This window comes from Poecilia reticulata, linkage group LG3 (assembly GCF_000633615.1).
Source record: "Poecilia reticulata strain Guanapo linkage group LG3, Guppy_female_1.0+MT, whole genome shotgun sequence".
Lineage (NCBI taxonomy): Eukaryota > Metazoa > Chordata > Actinopteri > Cyprinodontiformes > Poeciliidae > Poecilia > Poecilia reticulata.
The window spans coordinates 15,632,386-15,650,210 of NC_024333.1; the positions used below are offsets into that span (position 1 = coordinate 15,632,386).

Here is a 17,825-nt window from a genome sequence, read left to right on the forward strand (position 1 = left end):
TTTAGGCATTGCTGGAATAGCAGACTCGTCTTTGACGTGCTCTCCTGTGGAGCGCCATAGATCTTCATCTTCACTCTCTGACAGCACGGTTTAAAATAGCAGAAGATCAAACGATTCTGGCTGAATGTTGCAAAAGAACAAGTGCACAACATGCTAAGTAGAGCATGTTTGCACGGGGAGACTCGCCGTACTCTCTAAATTTTTCAAAATTGTCTCACGAACACCTCAAAAATCTTAACACTTGCGAAAGGAACAGCTGATCAAAAGCAATCTTCTTCTTGGCAAACCTCTCATGATTGGCTAATTGAGGATTATCATTCAAAGCTTTTTGCCACATCTACCAGTCCCAGCAACACGCCATGTCTCAGTATGTAGGCTCTCACTCCAGCATAGCTACATGTTGAATCCTCACACTTCCTGCCTCCTCTTTTGCCTCCATTAAATCATATTCTCCCATTATGACCTTACAGGATCCAGTTTGATTTTCCCACTCTTTCTCTCCACTATACTTCGCAGTCTAAGGTAAATGACAGAAGGAGGAAAGAGTGATATGTAATATGTAATGGTGGATACTTGTGACCAAATAGGAAATAAAGGCAACTACTTTACTGTACAGTAAACATGGTTTGGTGGTAAACCCTTTTTTCATTCATAACATCACCATGTTTTTCAACCATTTTTAATAAGCTGCTGCTGGCTTTAATTCCACCAGGATCGTTCATTATTAAACACCAGTTTTGATATCAGATATTTTAATTTGTAATGTCTAATTTCATCAGTGTTTTAGATATTTTTGAAAGGGTCTTATTTATTTATTTTATCAGTCTTAAATCTGTTTATTGCTATTGTTGAATCAAGGTTTTTTTTAGAAGTGTATCCACCCTGTGCAGCTTTTCGTCGTTAGTTTTTGAAAAGCTCTGAACTCATGAATGAAAACAATGTGGTGTTGTTTTGATCTTCTGAGGTGCTGAATATTTTTAGGCTTTAAGACTTTAAGACAGATCCAGACCATCTGTTTCCCTGTTCCAACTCAAAGCTGCGCTCCCTTCTTGCTACTGTGTGTGGATCTCTGTTGCCCAAACGCAACACAGTTATTAATCTCTGGTATTAATGCCTCCATCCAAATCTGGGCAAGAAATACATTTTACCCTTCTCCAAAATTGTTGAATTATACTTTTTATCTAGTTTGACGTATTTGTAAAGAGCAGACAAAAAAACTGTTGCTTGACAGGAAGACAAAAGTTAAAATTCAGACTAAGACTCGCATCATTCTTTGGACTTATTTTTAATCCCACTCTTTGCATTCTTGTCTTGCTATTTAGAAAAAAATTAACATCCTCGTTCGCCGTTTCCTGTCTTCATCGCCAGCAGCTGCTCCACTTCTCTCTTCATGCCTCTCTCTCTCTTTTTCTCTCTCTCTCTCTCTCTTCCATCAGGCCTGTGAGTGACAGCACATGTGCTGGGGTTCATTGGAGGCCTGCTGCTGAAATTCTAACCCCTTTTACCCCACGACTGTGAGACATACCCCAGCTATGGACAGGGTGGAGCTGTTGGAGACAGATGCTGGGAGAGGGAAGGAAGGACAGACTTGCAACGGTGGAAGGACAGAGAGGGAAAGACAGAGAAAGGTTTGGAAATTGACCTGTTTTGGCCATTTTTTTTTGTGCAGTAAAGCCACAGAGGAGGCTAAGATCTGGCTGTGGTCAGAGGTCTGTGTAGAGTGAGGTTCTAAGACCTGGTTTTGAGGATGGCTTTGTGGAGGTTGATGAGCTGCTTGCTGAGTCTGCTGGTCTGTCAGGTAAGAAAAACAAACATCTCTTGTGAATCTGCTGTAAATAAAAATGAACGGAATGTGATCATTTGTGAAAAGTTTCAGTGTTGGTCTTTGTGTATAGATTCAAAGGATAAAACACCTTCAAACTTTGGTGTTTCTCCCTTTTTAAATTGTTTTCTTGACCTTAAAGCTTAGCTGTCTGAGCTAGGAGAAAGGCATATTCCTTCTGACTTTCTTAGTGCAATGAATCACCAGAACAAGTCTCAGGATACAGCAGTTGGCATTACTTTGCTTTCTGTGAATATAAGCCATTTGCACTTTAGCTGCACCATTTGAAGCGACTGCCCTCTCTTTCCCCTGCTTTCAGCTTCCTGTTTCTGCAGAGCATGATCTTGTTTAAAGAACAACCTCTTGCTGCCCCGCTCCTGAGATATACAATTTATGTTTTATACCTGAATGATGTCCTCAATTGAACATCTACTTATTTTCATCAATGGAGGCGAGACTCCGGCTCTGCAATCAGAGCATTCGGCTGAGCTAAACATTTCATCCACGCCGGAGAGGGGATGATGAAGTGCTCTGAAGAAGACGAGACCCCAGATGTGTTCAGAGAAGACTCGGGGCGTCCTGCGTCTGCAGACGCCAGCGTGACATTTAAAATGGATGACGAAGTAAACTGTCTTATTTCCAACGACACTTCCAAATACCATCAGTCTTTTTGTTCTGTTTGGATCAGTAATTCAGCCCAGGTTGAACAGACGAGTGAATTGGCCTCCGACGACTCTTGAGGGGGAGTGCTATGATCCGTGCATGTCGGAGTGGCTGTGCAAGCGACTCACGTCTTCTCAGTTACCGAATTTGCTTCTGCCTGCTAAGTGTTCCTGCAGCTTTCCAGGGATCAATTGATTGAAAGGTCACCGAAAACAGGTGATTCTTTTGTTGTCCACAGTTCTGACTCATTGTGGAGAACAAAAAAACTTTAAAAAAAACAAACAGTTGTGACAGATTAGGGACACATGTTTCTGAACTTCAGTCGAATCCTTATCTTAGGTATGAATAATATGAATAAACAGGCTTTTCAGTCCTAAATCAGGATTTTTAACTTGCTCCCTCCAAGTTGAGTTCATGTGCCAAAACATGTACTTCATTCAAAAACTGAAGAGTACATTTCAGAACTGTTTTCAATGTTTTTCTGGGTGGGTTTCAATATGATTACATTTCTATTTTTATCTTTGGTGAAATAAATGCATCACTGATCACAAAGGATTATTTAAATGGTCTAATCTAAAATATATTTATAGCATAGATTCTACGTTTGTCCAGATGTAAAACAAAAAACAGAAAAAAGTGAAACGGGTTTTTTCCACAATGCTGAATATGAAAAAGCTTCAGTGCTGTTATTTTACAATTTTTGGAAAAATACCATAAAACCCATCTTGGTGAAAGCTAAATAAAATAAAAAATAATGTTCCCACCTGGATAAGACTGTTGTTCAGTAATATCTTTTTCCTCAGTGTGTCTTAAAGCTTTAAAACCTTCCTTAATTTCTTTATTATTTTCTTTCAGGCAGTCAAACCTTCTTGTGAACCTTTAAAGTGTTTTTAATACATTCTTCTTCTTCTTTTCTGGACATCTTTTAAGTTTTTCTTTGAACTGTGGCTGTTTTGTTATTCACTTACAGTCTTCTAGTTTTGTGGGTTTTGAGTTTAAAATTAAAAAAGTGGAAGGAATCGAACGAAATTGTAGACAGAAAATAGTAGTTTCTGTATATAGAGTGTGCAGCAGTGACCAGTTGTCCCTTTTTAATTGAGTCAGTTGTCCCTTTTAGAAAGAGGGGAAAAATCCAGCAGAGGCCAGACACAGTACTTTTAAGATGACATCCTTCAGCTCAGAGGCGATCGGCTCCAGTCCTTTAGATGTGCCTCGGGTCCAACAGACCTAAATCAAATGGCTCAGTTGGTTATCAAGTTCTCTGTTTTCATTCCTGCCAATGATGCCACTATTTGACTCAAGTATGTCGAAGTAGACAATAAAGATCCACACCTTTTCTGATCATCATTTTTATCAGAATCCCTCTAAAACCTGGAGAGTTAAATGCATCAGCAAACAAAAGTAAATTGCCTTTGAAAATACTTTGCCACTGGACTGAAAATGTGTGAAAAATTACAAAAGTTCAAATAAAACTTTAGAAAGATTGTCAGAAACTGTCCAAAACATTTAGCCACACAACATTCTATTTTCTTTTTATGGTGGATCATACGTGATGGTGTTGGACAAAAAAAAAAAACATTTTCTGTGCTGCTTCACTTCTAAATAATGGCTCAAAAGCAAAAAAAAAAAAAAAAAAGTTCTCTAATAAGTTAGCGACCAAAATGAAATCCTTGTAGCCATTAACACCTCTCAGTCAAGCGGAGGCTTTCATATGTGTCACCTGATATCTTTTAGTTGTGTTTGAAGCGAGAGGTTCAGGCCTGTTGGGTGTTTGTTGTGGTGGGGAGTGGGCAGAACCCACAGCTGTTGCCAGATGCACACATGACGCCATTTGTGCCTCCTTGTGGAAAGACTAGTCGTGGGTTACTCCTGGACCATGAAATCAGGTATAAATCCAGAGTGTGCAGCAGTGACCAGCTGGTCTCATTCATTCGAAACGAGTCAGTCAGAGAATTTCGGGTCTAAATTTACACCTCGCCCGTTACCTGCAGACTGTTTTTAACTTCCTAGAGTTTCAGAAGGAGCAAAGGTTACCGAAACTACTTCCGCTTCATAAAATGGGTCACATGAACAAAGAAGTTAATTTCCTTTGCTTTGTGTTACCTCATTATTTTTTACAGACTGAGAAATGGAAGACCAGCTGCTCAGTTGATCTGAAGATCCTGCATTAGAGTAAGCCAGCTGCAAAGTCATGATGGGGTTTCCAGTTGCACTGTTTTTTTTTTTGTTTTTTTATATGTAATCAAAAAACTTTCAAGAACTGTGTGAAAACCCTATTTGGAGTTCCTTACCTGTGAAAAGCTTTGTCTCCTTGCTAACATCCAGATTTTTCTAAAAAAAAAAAAAAAAAAAACTTTTTTTATTTTATCACACAAAACAAGTTTCACATTTAGCCACTTGTTTCAATCAGTGATTTTTCTCCAATGTTGTATTTTGTGCTAACTCAAAAAAAAAAAAAAAAAAGACTATGATTAATATTTTCATACAAGCAACAAGAGAGGAGGATCTAATTTTCCACTTGCATTGTCATGGAACATTTTAACTGTGTTTTATTCAGCTTAAAGCCATGACCTTGCTCTGCATTCTTAAAGCTCAGACATTTGCTCCATGGTAAATGGACATACTTGTAGAGGGACCATAAATAGAATGCTCTGCTCATTGCAAGCTAACATGACTTAGCAAAGAGTATGTTTGTGGGGCCCTCAGAGAATGACAGACTGGCTTAATGTGTGGCTAAGGAGCAGAAGAGACTGACTTCTGCACCTGTCGAACCTTTGGCTTTTGGCCAAGGAGACAGTCTGCCTTTGCTAAGTCATGTAACTGACTCAAGTTGTTGAGAGACTGTTAAATTTGCAGATGAAAGAAAAAGACGCAATGGACATGCAGCAGAGCCTTTTGTTTATGTCTGCAAACTTTAAAAGGTGACGTCATCCTGAAAGCATCATTCAGTAAGCCTTATGGGAGCTTACTGATTGATGCTTTTACATGATCTTACTGAATGGGGTTTTCATTCAGCAAGATATCCTCAAACATATCCTAAAAAATATGAGTAATGTTTTGTAGCAGGCTTTTTCATCACTTTAATAATAAAACAGTAAAAATGAAAACCAGGACAGTTTTAAGGTGTTCTCAAGTCTGTCTTATTTGTCAGTTACTCTAATTTAGAAAGAAATAAAAACACAAATCTACCCCACAGCACTCAACAACTACAAACACCCATCCCTACATCATATATTATCCAAAATTATTTTAAAAATTACTTTCAACTTTCCAAAATAAGTTCCCCAGGCTTTCCCTCTGCTGCTGTTCAGTGAGTAAATGGCTCATCGTTCCATTGTTGCTCCTGCACTCCTCTTATGTGCCCTGAAAATAGTACTAATGTTCTCTTTGTTGCTCCCTTCAAATCTCCATATAAATCCTAAATGGTCTTCTGACTTACTGCTGCTGTGATTATCGTCACCATCTTGATTGCTGGAAACCATAACGCTACATAACGTCTGTGTTCCCCTCGCTATGCGGCTGTTCCCCCACTGTGATGTCAGGCAAGTGTTTGGTTTCCATTTTATATTTTTGTTTTGTTTTCTCTAAAGAAAATTTACGTCAGCGATGTTTGATAGACTGTCTTTGAATGTCACTTTGGACTACATGTGAACCATATAAATCTGATTTTTTTTTTACATACAGTATATTTGAAATATAAGCAAGAAAGTTGTTACTGCAAATTGGGGTGTTTGATTAAAGATAACCCTGCATTATGTGTTCCCCTAAGAGAATGAGATCTCTTAGCTTAATCTGTCTTAATGTTCCTCTCAACACACCACTGGGAAAGTGCGGACATTCTTGAATTTGGGGAAGATTATCCTGCCAAATAATCCTCCCCTTTTGTTGCTGTGAGACCAAATCATCCCCAAACAAGATGTGGACTCGTCTGGGAGGCAGAGCAGTCAGAGTATCTGGGAAAAGGCTCTGAAATGGTTAACCTGCAGCATGTGGTGTCATCACCCGGCCTGTCAGAAAAAAGACCCTCACTGGTCTAATTGGTAACGTGACACTTTGCTGGTACTGCATCCTTGTCTGGTAAAAGCATTACAACAGTGTGCAGATACTCAGAGGAGCCACTGTGCACAACACAATGTCATGTTTTCTAAAGTATGGCGCTCTGACAGGAAGTGTGTGAATTTACAAGCTGCCTGTTTGGTACTTTTTGGTGCTTGTAAGCGTTTCTGTTCTCCTTTCTGTGTCTCAAGATCCGGAAAAGCTGGAACTCGTTGTGGCCATTGTGTATAATGGAAAACCTTCGTCCATTAATCTTGGAAACATGACATATCATAACTCTACTCCAAAATGCTTTATTCTCCTAACAATGTGGTGTCTAACGTTATTTTTTACTGTGTGAGTTGTTTCCTTCATTGTTCATTTATTTTGTCATAGAAGGACTGCAATTGTCAAGGCATCTGCAGAATAACTTTACTGTACTTATAAGGCTTGCTTTTGGCAAATTGATCTGAACATAGTTTCCATGTTTTCCATTTCTCCAAACGGTGTTCTTCCTCATGAAACGATTAAATTTCATTTCTTTATGCGTGTCAATAATTAATGTCTCTCTTTATGGTGCCCTCTTTAAAATTATTACTATTTTACATTTGTGGCAAAAATTTACATGCACCAAAAAAACTCACATTAAGTCACTTTTCTACATTACATTTGCTTAAAAAACTTTGCTCCAAACTGCAGGACATTCCACCAGTTTGAAGATTTTAACAATTTAAGGAAAGTTTAGTTGAACTTTCCACGATTTATTGCAAAAATGCACAAAAAGTAAATTTTCCATTAAGAGACACCAGGTGGATGAAGCTTTGCTGGTATGTGAAAGTCTTAAGTACGTCAAAGACTAGCAACAAACCTGATTTGATTGGTTGCATTGGGATGTTTTATGTTGTGCCTGAACCCAAGCCGTTGACCTGGTATGATGTGCAGATAATTTGTTTCTATGTCTTGAGGATCCCATCTGTAAACAGAAACTGATATCAAATGAGGTATTTAAGTAAGCAAACAATGTAGGTTCATGCGTACTGCAGCCATGTCTACAACCTGAAGTTTATCATTGCTTCCACAACTTCAGTTACTGTATTTAGTACTCATTTTAAAAGTCAATTTTAAAAATCAATTTCTTTAGGGAATTGAAATACACAGATGTTAACTAGTTGGATCTCTAATTGACAGTTCAGTTTTCTATAATGGGGATTCTGTGGCGCTATCAGCAATAAGGATCTTACCACCACATACCCAGATTGTGCTCAAACTGGGTTTCATCCATTTTAAAATGTAAGTTAGTTTTGTGTATTTATGTAACTCTGAATCTCAGAAAAAGCAAAAACACTTTACAAGATAAAATGGTCCAACTCATATGAAACAGAATCATTTGACAAAAAAAATAACCCAGCACCTTTCCAATCTTGTCTGATTCAGATATAATATTACATGTTTAAATTTATAAACTAATATTCTTTACTTAACCCAGTCTGCTATGTACTTCAGATTACATGCTGATGGTTAAGAATTTTCCCACAGAACCCCCAAAAATCTGAAACATCCTTCAAACCTGTCTAGCATGATTATCAATTGGCTGTTTCCTTAAAATATTGACGTAAAATTGATTGTATTCCCATCATCCTAATAAGTAATTAATCTCCAATCATAAACACCCCCGACTACCTGTCACAAAGGAGTGTAAATGTTTCATTAACTCAGTTATTTTTAACCAGTAACTCCTCCATATGCCCAAAGTAAAACAGTGATCCTCCAAGCTTAGATATGCTCATTTTCATAAAGTATAAGACGCTTTACTAAGTTCAATAATTACAAACACAACTGGAAATCAGCTGTTATTGACTTTGAGACTGAGTAGATACCCGGAACATGTTTTACAGTGAGGAAGTAATAAAAGCCAGGTGTTAAATATGGAAATGTATAAACACCATAAGGAACCTGTGAGGGTGACGGAGACAACTGGAATGTGGGTGTAAATGTGTCAGAGTGGGGGGGGGGGATGGACAGAATGAGTTAAATAGATGGAGGTCGGGGATATAAAACGGTCTAAGATTAGCCTCCCTCTGACTCGGCCTGCAGATGCCAGTCATGGTTTTCGTTCTTCCCTGCACTTTGCAGCAGCATGACAGCTGATCTGTGCAGCACACCCAAGATCTCGGTCCATTCGTATTATGCCACATCCTGAAGACTTATTCACAATTAGGATTTGCATGCATTGGGACATCAGTGTTCAGTTACGTCTGAGTGAAAACACAGAAATGAGCATGTTCTCCTTGTCCGGAGGATTACGTCTTTGAGCTGTTAAACATGTGAGAAGTAGCGTTGACTCCAGTGAAATCCCAGAGACGAGCAGGAAGCGACCAAAGGAAACATGCACATGATCTTATGCGTGGGAGTGGGTGTTTGGTTGGTGGTCATGCATATAGTGTACATGTGATCCCACAGTGTGAGAAAGTGCACAAATGAGTGTGCCTGTGGAATTCGTACAGCAGAGCAAATCCGTAAGGTGATCCCAAACTCCCAGTCAGGTGCAGAGCTTGAGCATAAAGGGGAATTTGTGAGTGCGGGTGGGAATGCGGGTGGGAAAGCAGAGGATATAAATCCTTTGTCGACAGCTGCTGTGGGAGTGTGTGTTTCATGAGTGTGTGTGTGCGTCTATGTGTAACTGTGCTCCTGACAGCAATGTGATGATGGAGAGTTTGTAAAAAAAAAAATAAAAAAAGAGTATGAGCGTTAGTGTTTCCTTGTCCTGAAATAATTTTGCACCCAGATCAAAGCAAGGTGGCAAACGCTGATTTTAGTGGGTGAAACATGAAGCTGAACAGATTCCACATTAGTTATCCATTCTGTCTGACCATAGGGAATATCAAAGCATGGTAGGAAATTAAGCAGCTGTGAATATGTGTGACTATATAATGTTTATCTTAAATTAGCATAGGTCTCTGAAGTTTAAAATTGTATTTCAGCTTCAACTTTGATCTGACTTACTGCCAACCATATTTCCTCCAGGTTTGTAGCTCTGCTGAGTATCACCACCGTGAGGCAGAGCAGGACCCTCACGTCCTTTACCTCTGGAGAAATCGAGGAAAAGGGATGATAAGAGTCAAGAGAGACTGGATCATCCCCCCCATCAGAGTTTCAGAGAACAGCAGAGTTGTTCCTGAAAACCTGGTCCAGGTAATACTGTAAAACTGTCATATCAAAGCATTTACACGAGCAGTTTTCAGCAATGCAATCATTTCTACACTCACTGTAAATTACCGGACTAAGGCATCAAACTATCTACAATTTTTTCACCACAAACTTCATCCTTGAGGATTTTTTTTGGGGGGGGAAGGCAAAATCCAAAGTTACGTCAATCAAAGAAAGCCATGCAGATCCTAAATCAAAGTTAATTTGCAACTTAACAAGGAAAGCAGCTAGGATGTGGATGTAATTTTCACTAATAAATGTAATCATCATTTGAAAACTCCCCATTTATTTACTCTGGTTATCTTTATTTTTTGTAAGGTTTAAGTTCATGAACTAATTTCTTAGTGGTAGGCGCCTCTGATTTTTAGAAGAATATACCAAAATGTATCAAATATTAAGGAATTTAAATTTAAAAACTACTGATATTTAACTTTTTGTACTTAGTCACAATGTTCTAAAAAATTTGGAATTATTTAATGGAATCATTTGAGCTGAAAGGATTTATTCATTTCAATTTTTATATGTTTCCAGATGTGAAAACATCAAGTTCATCCATGACATCAGCTTTGACGATAATGTGTGTGATGCAATAATTGTTGATTCAGAACCACAAAGTAAATCCATTTTATACTTTGTTTATTTTAGTTTGTTTTAGTTACATTATTTGAAGGCTTCATCAAGGTGAGTGATGAATACTTTTTTGCTGGAGTGAAATTGGTGTTTAATGGGCAGAAGAAATATAAATATCATGATAGAAGTGACGCAGACTGCTGGTGTAAATCTTTCAGTTCTAGTAAAGCCACTGAGTTACTTTTAAAAAGTGACGTGTGACATAAACAAATCAGAAGAATTGGAAACAAAATCCAGAAAATGACTCCTTGTTATTATTAGTCTGAAATCCCGAAGGACCTTCTGAGTTTATACACTCCAGACTTGCGGTCCCCTGTGTTCACATCTGGTGTTCAGAGCAGATTGTCTGCAGTCCTGCTACCCGGTTTCCTGTGGGGGTTTTAATGATCTGCAACTTTTTTCTTGTGTTTCTGCCCAGATCAAATCAGACAAAATCTTCTCAGGAGAGGTGATCTACAAGCTAGAGGGACCAGGGGTGGATCAGGAGCCCAAAAACCTGTTTGAGATTGATGATAAAACAGGAATGATCAGGAGCAAGAGGCCGCTGGACAGAGAGCAGCACAGCAGCTTTACGGTAAGACCTCATTAAAGAACGATCACCCAGAGCAGCTCGCCATACACCGTAAAGCGTTTCTGTAGGAGTTTGCATGTGTTTCCAGTTCATGTTTCTGCCTGAGTTCACATATCATTGCGTCGAACACCAGCACAAACGGTTAAAGGTCGGTTTTCCCGGGCTGTTACTGGCATCTCGGGAGAGATATCCGAGTGTTTCATGAATGTATGTTCACTTTGTTTTTCTGCCAGGTCATTTCTCATACATATAAAAATACTTATCTGCTGTTTGATTTGTCCTTTGTGGAAAACCTGAGAAATAACTTCATAAATCACACATGTAATTAAAAAACACTTCTTGCTGTGTCTCTGTGTGCAGCTGAAGGCATTTGCCCTGTCCCCCAGCGGAGAAAGACTGGAGAACCCCACAACCATCGAGATAATGGTGCTGGATCAGAACGACAACAAGCCCAATTTCACCCAAAAGCAGTTTTTTGGGTCAGTCCAGGAGTTCTCTGTCCCAGGTAGAGGAATACATTATTCAAAGGCTGACAATTCTTGTCTTTTTGATGTTCTAAAATCACCTTAAGTTTTAAACACTATGTTGTCACTCATGTGATTTGAAAACGTACAACCCCAAACAACAAGTACTTTATAAAATGTGGCAGGTTTTTCACTGTATAATATGTGTTTTGTATCCATTAAGTAAGTAGTTTTACATAAATGTCAGATTAAAAGTAACAATGTGAAAGAGGCGTGTGTCATGATAAAGCAGCAGTTCAATCCAGTCTCCTTCAGCCTATTGTGCCCACGTTAGCTCATTATTATTGTATTGTTTTTTTTGTTGTTGTTGTATGCTAACATCTAAATAACTACACTGAACAGATTAGATGACCAGACATACATATAAATCACCTACAAATAGACCTTAGATCCTCTGTAGGAAGCAAAGTGTAGCACAAGGGGCTGATTTTTACCAGGCTACAAGGTGCTGGTGTAAATGCTAAACCAAAACTTATTCAGGTGTGAAGAAACACTGAGTTCCACTTACTTAACAGATTTTGAGTTAAGTAAAACCTTTGCTTTCCAGATTTTTTCTCGCATACATACACTTGCAGCATGTCACTCATGACATCATTTATCATGGCGACTAGGTGCTGATTTTAAAGCCCATCGGAGGAACAATGTGAATCATACTCATAGTGAGATCTATCAGCAGACATTGCGACATGGCAACAAAGCAAATATCAATCAACAAATCATCTCACCATTTTTGAAGCAATGATTCATTTGTATCCTATGTTGTGTCTTTGTGCATCTAGCTGCAACTTCAGATACAATAATCAGAGCAGCTTAATAATCGTTCCACTGCTAACTAGTGCACTCAAACACACAATTCACTCTCTGGCTGAAATTTTCAAATCTCCTCGACAGGAACATTGGTGATGTCAGTCTCAGCCACAGATGCAGATGACCCGATGACAGAGAATGCAGTGCTGGGCTTCTCCATCGTCGGTCAGGAGAGCATTCCTCCCAATGCTGTAAACAAGACTATGTTTGGCATTAACAACCAAACAGGAGCTATTTACACCAGAGATGTGGGCCTGGACCGAGAGGTAAATATAACACAGAGATACTGGTGGATAAAAGGAAACACCAAATTTGGACATTGTGCAATGAGGACTGTATCGAGGATGAGCAGTACCATGTTCCTCTTGATTTGTACATTTTAAACATCAGTAAAACTACACATTAAGAAAACTTTCAAGATCTGGCACCATGGTGGGACACTAACAACCTGATTTTAAAGATCAGAAAGATTAGTACTCAGAGGATAATGAATTATTGCTATAATGTTTTTCAATATTGACTATTAATCAAATACTGTAAATATGGCAGAAATGAAATATTCTTATGCATGTGCAATTCTTTTTTTCTCCTGACCTCTGGCCCAATAGTTTTTGTTGAATAGTTATAATCACGGCTTGATTGATTCCTCTCAACAGGCTGTAATGTGTTCCAGGTGGTGAAGGAGTTCAAGCTAAAGCTGCGGGTTGCTGATATGGGGGGCGACGGATTAATCGGTGATGCTGTAGCCATCATCACCGTATCGGATATCAACAACCATGCACCCCAGTTCCATCCTGCCTCAGTGAGTTTGAGCTAATGGATCACAACGCAATGTGGCTTCCACATTGTTACTGTATAAGCTGGAAGCAATGACATTAGTTAAATCTTCTGATTTGTGTTTTTGGCTCTGCCTGTAGTACAACATTAAGGCACTGGAGAACGTTTACAACGTTGAGATTGGCCGAGTGAGCGTGATAGACAGAGACGACCCTGGAACAGGAAACTGGGAGGTCAAGTACACGGTATCTCATGACCCATTTGGAAACTTTGCCATCCAGACAGATCCAGTCACCAACCAGGGAATCCTGACTGTGGTGAAGGTATGCGACCCGGGAAACATTTTCTAGGGACGGATTAGGATTGGTGGCATTTAAGCATTTAAGTGACTCAAAATTCTCAAGAGTGACAAACATTGCTTTTTTTAATTCCCTTTAACCAAATTTGTACTTTGTGTTTGAAATGGAAAATGTTTTAAAACTTAAAAGTTTAAGGGGAGCTTTACATGGGTTAAAGCCTCACAAGATTTGGATTGTTGAAAAAATTAAGAATAAGTTACAGCTATATGCTCTCCCATTTTCTTGATAATATTTGATTTCTTAGGAATTTGTCATTTTCTCCTGTTGATGTACATAATTTATAAAAATTAAAATCCACATTAGCTGGCAGGAGAACAAATGAAAAAAATAGGATATGTGAAATTGCCTGTGACTTTGCAGACTAAGAACAGGTTTTGCAAAGCACAAGATTTTTTTAGAAAGTACCTTTTATTTAGACAATTTAAAATTTCAAGCATCTTTAAAAATATTTTCAGAGTGACAATCTGTGCAGCACAGGACGGCAGAGCTTGTCAGACAAAACTACATACTACCATCTACTGGTTCATATGTAAACCGAAAGTTGAACCAGCAATGTTCTTTGATGAGGTTTATGTTTTTGCATTATGCTTTTAATTGAAATTTACGTAACATAAAGTAGGTAAACGTGGTGTATACATCCCTACTGTCCAGCAGCAAAGCTATAAAAACGGTCTTTTCTGTGCTGTGTTGCAGCCCCTGGATTATGAAATCAAAAGGGAGCACACCTTGATTATTACTGTGGAAAATATCAATCCTCCGAGCATCAAGGCGCCCAACTTACCTTCGAGTTCTGCTACTGTGTCAGTCACAGTTGTCAACGAGAATGAGGCTCCGTATTTTAAGGAGAACCCCATACTGATCCAGGTCCCCGAGAATGAGAAACCCGGAAAGCTGCTGAAAAGAAACATTGCTTCAGACCCAGACCATTCTGAACTGAGGTAACTACGTACCTCAGCACCTCAGAAGAGACGATTCTCCACATAACAATAAGAAATATTGACTGATTTTTCCTTTCTCTTTGTGGTATAAGGTTTGAAATTAGCAAAGACCCTGAGGGGTGGCTGGACATCAACCGAGAAACGGGAAACATTTTCCTCAGAAGGTCCTTCAACATGAAATCCCCACATGTCAAAAACAACATTTACAGTGCAGTCATCAAGGTTACAGGTCTGTTCACATAGACAACACAGACATCTCTGAATGTGTTTTTTTATGGTATAGACAGTAAACAATCACTTACATTTAGAATCAACAACAAAAAAGAAGCTGATAAAAAAAATTCCCTCCTCCTTAAGTAAAAACTGCAAACTTTGAATTCACTTTCAAACTGTTTTCAGAGGTACTTAGTAAACGAGTACAGGTACGTCATATAAAACATACAGCAATTGTATGTTGCTTCATTCATTTTGTACATCTCTATGGTTATAAGGATGTACTTATCTTTAAAAGTTTAATAAATAATAACTTTATGGAACTTAACACATTAACCAATGATAGTATTAAAGCCCTTCTGCTGCCACCTAGTGGCAGCTAATTTGGCTGAACAATTAACCAAAAACTGTTATCTAAATGTTTTGTAAGCAATGTACTACATTTAAGTGAATAACCTTTATTTGGTTTAGGATCTACTTGACAGGTTAATTTAGTTTAAATAAGGCTGTAAGGAGTTAAGAGTGTATGACTATATTTGTGGGTCATTAGTTTGATGTGCTTCACATTGTCTGCCTATAAGAAATTGGGGTTTTAAATATCTGAAATGTTTATGATCACATATCTACATTGTAGATTTTCTACTGTTGTGATGTTTTCTATTCATGCTCGCTTGTGCAGATGCCGGTGGTGCTTCAGCCTCTGCAGCGGTGAACATCATCCTGGAGGAAACCAATGACTTCCCTCCTCAGGTCCTCCCTTTGAGCCGTTTCTTATGCGCCGGTGACAGGAGAAGGACTCCTGGTTTTTTACTAACTGCTGTGGATGAAGATCGTTCTCCACATGCCGCTCCCTTCATTTTTGTCATTCCTGACTCTTTATTGTCAAACTGGACTGTCACTAAAGTCAACGGTAGGAAAGTTGGCGGGTTGGGGGGAGAGGGCATAGATTCATGACGAATCCTCCTGTGATTCTCAGGGCAGAACTGTGTGCTCATATTTTTTTTCTTTGTCCATATTTGCTGCTCCAGATACTCATGCAATCCTCCGCCCCACTGTAGAGCTGGAAGCTGGAGAGTATACAGTCACAGTATGGGTCACAGACTCCGGCAGTCCATCTCAGAGTGCTTTAAGTCAAGTTAATGTCACCGCATGTCTCTGTGACTCCTATGGTGACTGTAGATCTGAGGCGGGAGCCTTCTTAGGCTCCAGAGTGGGAATCAGCTTCATTGCTCTCATTATTATCATTGCATCTGGTGTTTTTCTACTTGGTAAGTGCAGTGCTGAAGAAATACTTTTTAAACTCTGAAAAAAGTAATGAATCCAGTTCCTTTTATCAAAAGATCAGATTGAAGAAAGCTGAAGTGGTTTATCCAAGGAAAATGAATCTGTAATCTACTGAACTCTCTAACAAACTTATCAATTTCTACTCTGGTTCCTACTCTAAGCATATCTGAAGAGCTTTTTAAATGTATGTTTTACTTTTTTAAGTTAATCAGTGTCATAGAACTTTTAATTAGGAAACCATGATTTCCTGTTTCCAGTGGGTAATTGACATGATTCAGAAACACATTCCTCTCAGCATCTCTTCAAAATTAGAAAAATAACAAAACATATCCTTCAAGTGAGGCAGATGTCCTTAAAAAAAGTCAGAAGATAACTGCAAAAACAAAATAGCTACTCACGTAGATCATGTCCAGACTTTCATTTACATTACAAAAAGAAACTTGGAACTGTGACAAACATGCCTGGATGAGATGTGAATAGATGGATCTCAGGTCCACTGAGGTGTAAACCTTGATTTCGTTTGTTAGTTGCGGTAATACGATCAAGTATGAACCGACCGATTCTTGTTTGTAGTGCTGCTATTCCTGGCTGTGGCTATAAATGCCTGCGGGAGACGTCACCACATAAAGAAAGGATCCGGTCTGCTTGTCGGGGAATCAGAGGACGACATACGGGATAACATCCTCAACTACGACGAGCAGGGAGGCGGTGAGGAGGATGAGGTAAGGCTCGCTGGGAGACATGACGGTGACCTGCTGAGGTCGAAGCTTGCAGATCTTCGACCTCAGCCTGCCTGTGTGTTATCATCTAAGCGCACATGCTTCCTCGTCTCACCTTTGACAGAACGCCTTCAACATTGACCTGCTGTGGAACCCCCGTGACGCGCCTCCCGCCCCGTGGTCCTTCTACCCGGGGCCTGGCCTTCCTCGAGGCAAGCAGCCCCTCAGGAAAGACGCCCCACACAACCTGCCCTCCCCTGTTTACCCCCGGCGGCCTCCTGCAGATCCCGCTGATATCGAGGACTACATCAACGAAGTGAGACGCTCCAGCTGTCACTCAGGTTTCAAAGGCAAAAAGCCTCTATAGCTAAACAATAAACTAAAAACTAAATACCAAAGAGGCTCAAATGAGTATTTTCCAAATGAACAGATTTTGTGTCGAAAATGATCAAAAATGAATCTTTATTCACAATTAACTCAGTTAGCTCAGTAAAATCAAGACAGAATTTGACCTCTTACAGATTAAGTTCTCCTTACATTTTCATAAAGGAAACGAGGTTCATCGTGGAAAGATGAGGGAAAAAAATAAACGATAAAAATCCAACATCCATTATTAAATGATGTCCTAAATGGTGTTGCACATAAAGCAGGCTACACCACAAATCTGTTGAAAATTGCGACCTGTCGTCCCAGTAGGTTTTCTTATAACTTAGTAAACTTTTTTTTTTTTTTTGCACTTCTCAGGGCTTGGAGGCTGCAGACAACGATCCCAACGTGCCTCCATACGACACAGCCCTGATCTACGACTTCGAGGGAGAAGGCTCAGTGGCTGGCAGCCTCAGCTCCATCGCTTCGGGCAGCTCGGACGGAGATCAGGACTACGATTACCTCAACAACTGGGGACCCCGGTTTCAGAAACTAGCCAATATGTATGACCCACGTTAAAGCCAACAGAACAGGATCTGTGGCGTTTAGGGCACACTTCATGCTTGAGGTGATTTTTTTTTTCTGGACACATTTGAAAGTTATTTCAGTCCAACACAGGATCCTAAGAAAAAGCGAATGGGACTTTAATCGAGTGTGCCTTAATTGAGTTTATTTGAACACAACCTACAAGGTGACTTAATGCAGCATTTTGTGAAGAGTCATTCAAAGTTGTGCATGCAGAATGTCTGTCCATCTTCTTGCAGCTTACTAATAATGCACTAAAAAGGCATGAAATTCTTTTTTTTTATGTATTTCTTTTTTTTTTTTACATACATAATTTTATAAGATG

General features: G+C 39.2%; 1 protein-coding gene across 1 annotated transcript; it reads left to right on the forward strand.

Moving 5' to 3' along the window:
• Positions 1 to 1,454: 1,454 nt before the first annotated feature.
• On the forward strand, positions 1,455 to 17,808 carry cdh15 (cadherin 15, type 1, M-cadherin (myotubule)). Its single transcript, XM_008405123.2, has 14 exons — positions 1,455 to 1,798; positions 9,545 to 9,712; positions 10,776 to 10,931; positions 11,289 to 11,433; positions 12,344 to 12,525; positions 12,933 to 13,061; positions 13,177 to 13,359; positions 14,089 to 14,333; positions 14,426 to 14,562; positions 15,226 to 15,456; positions 15,575 to 15,814; positions 16,404 to 16,552; positions 16,674 to 16,865; positions 17,294 to 17,808. The coding sequence occupies exons 1-14, from the start codon at positions 1,748 to 1,750 to the stop codon at positions 17,492 to 17,494; spliced, it is 2,409 nt and encodes an 802-aa protein (XP_008403345.1). The 5' UTR covers positions 1,455 to 1,747; the 3' UTR covers positions 17,495 to 17,808.
• Positions 17,809 to 17,825: the final 17 nt, after the last annotated feature.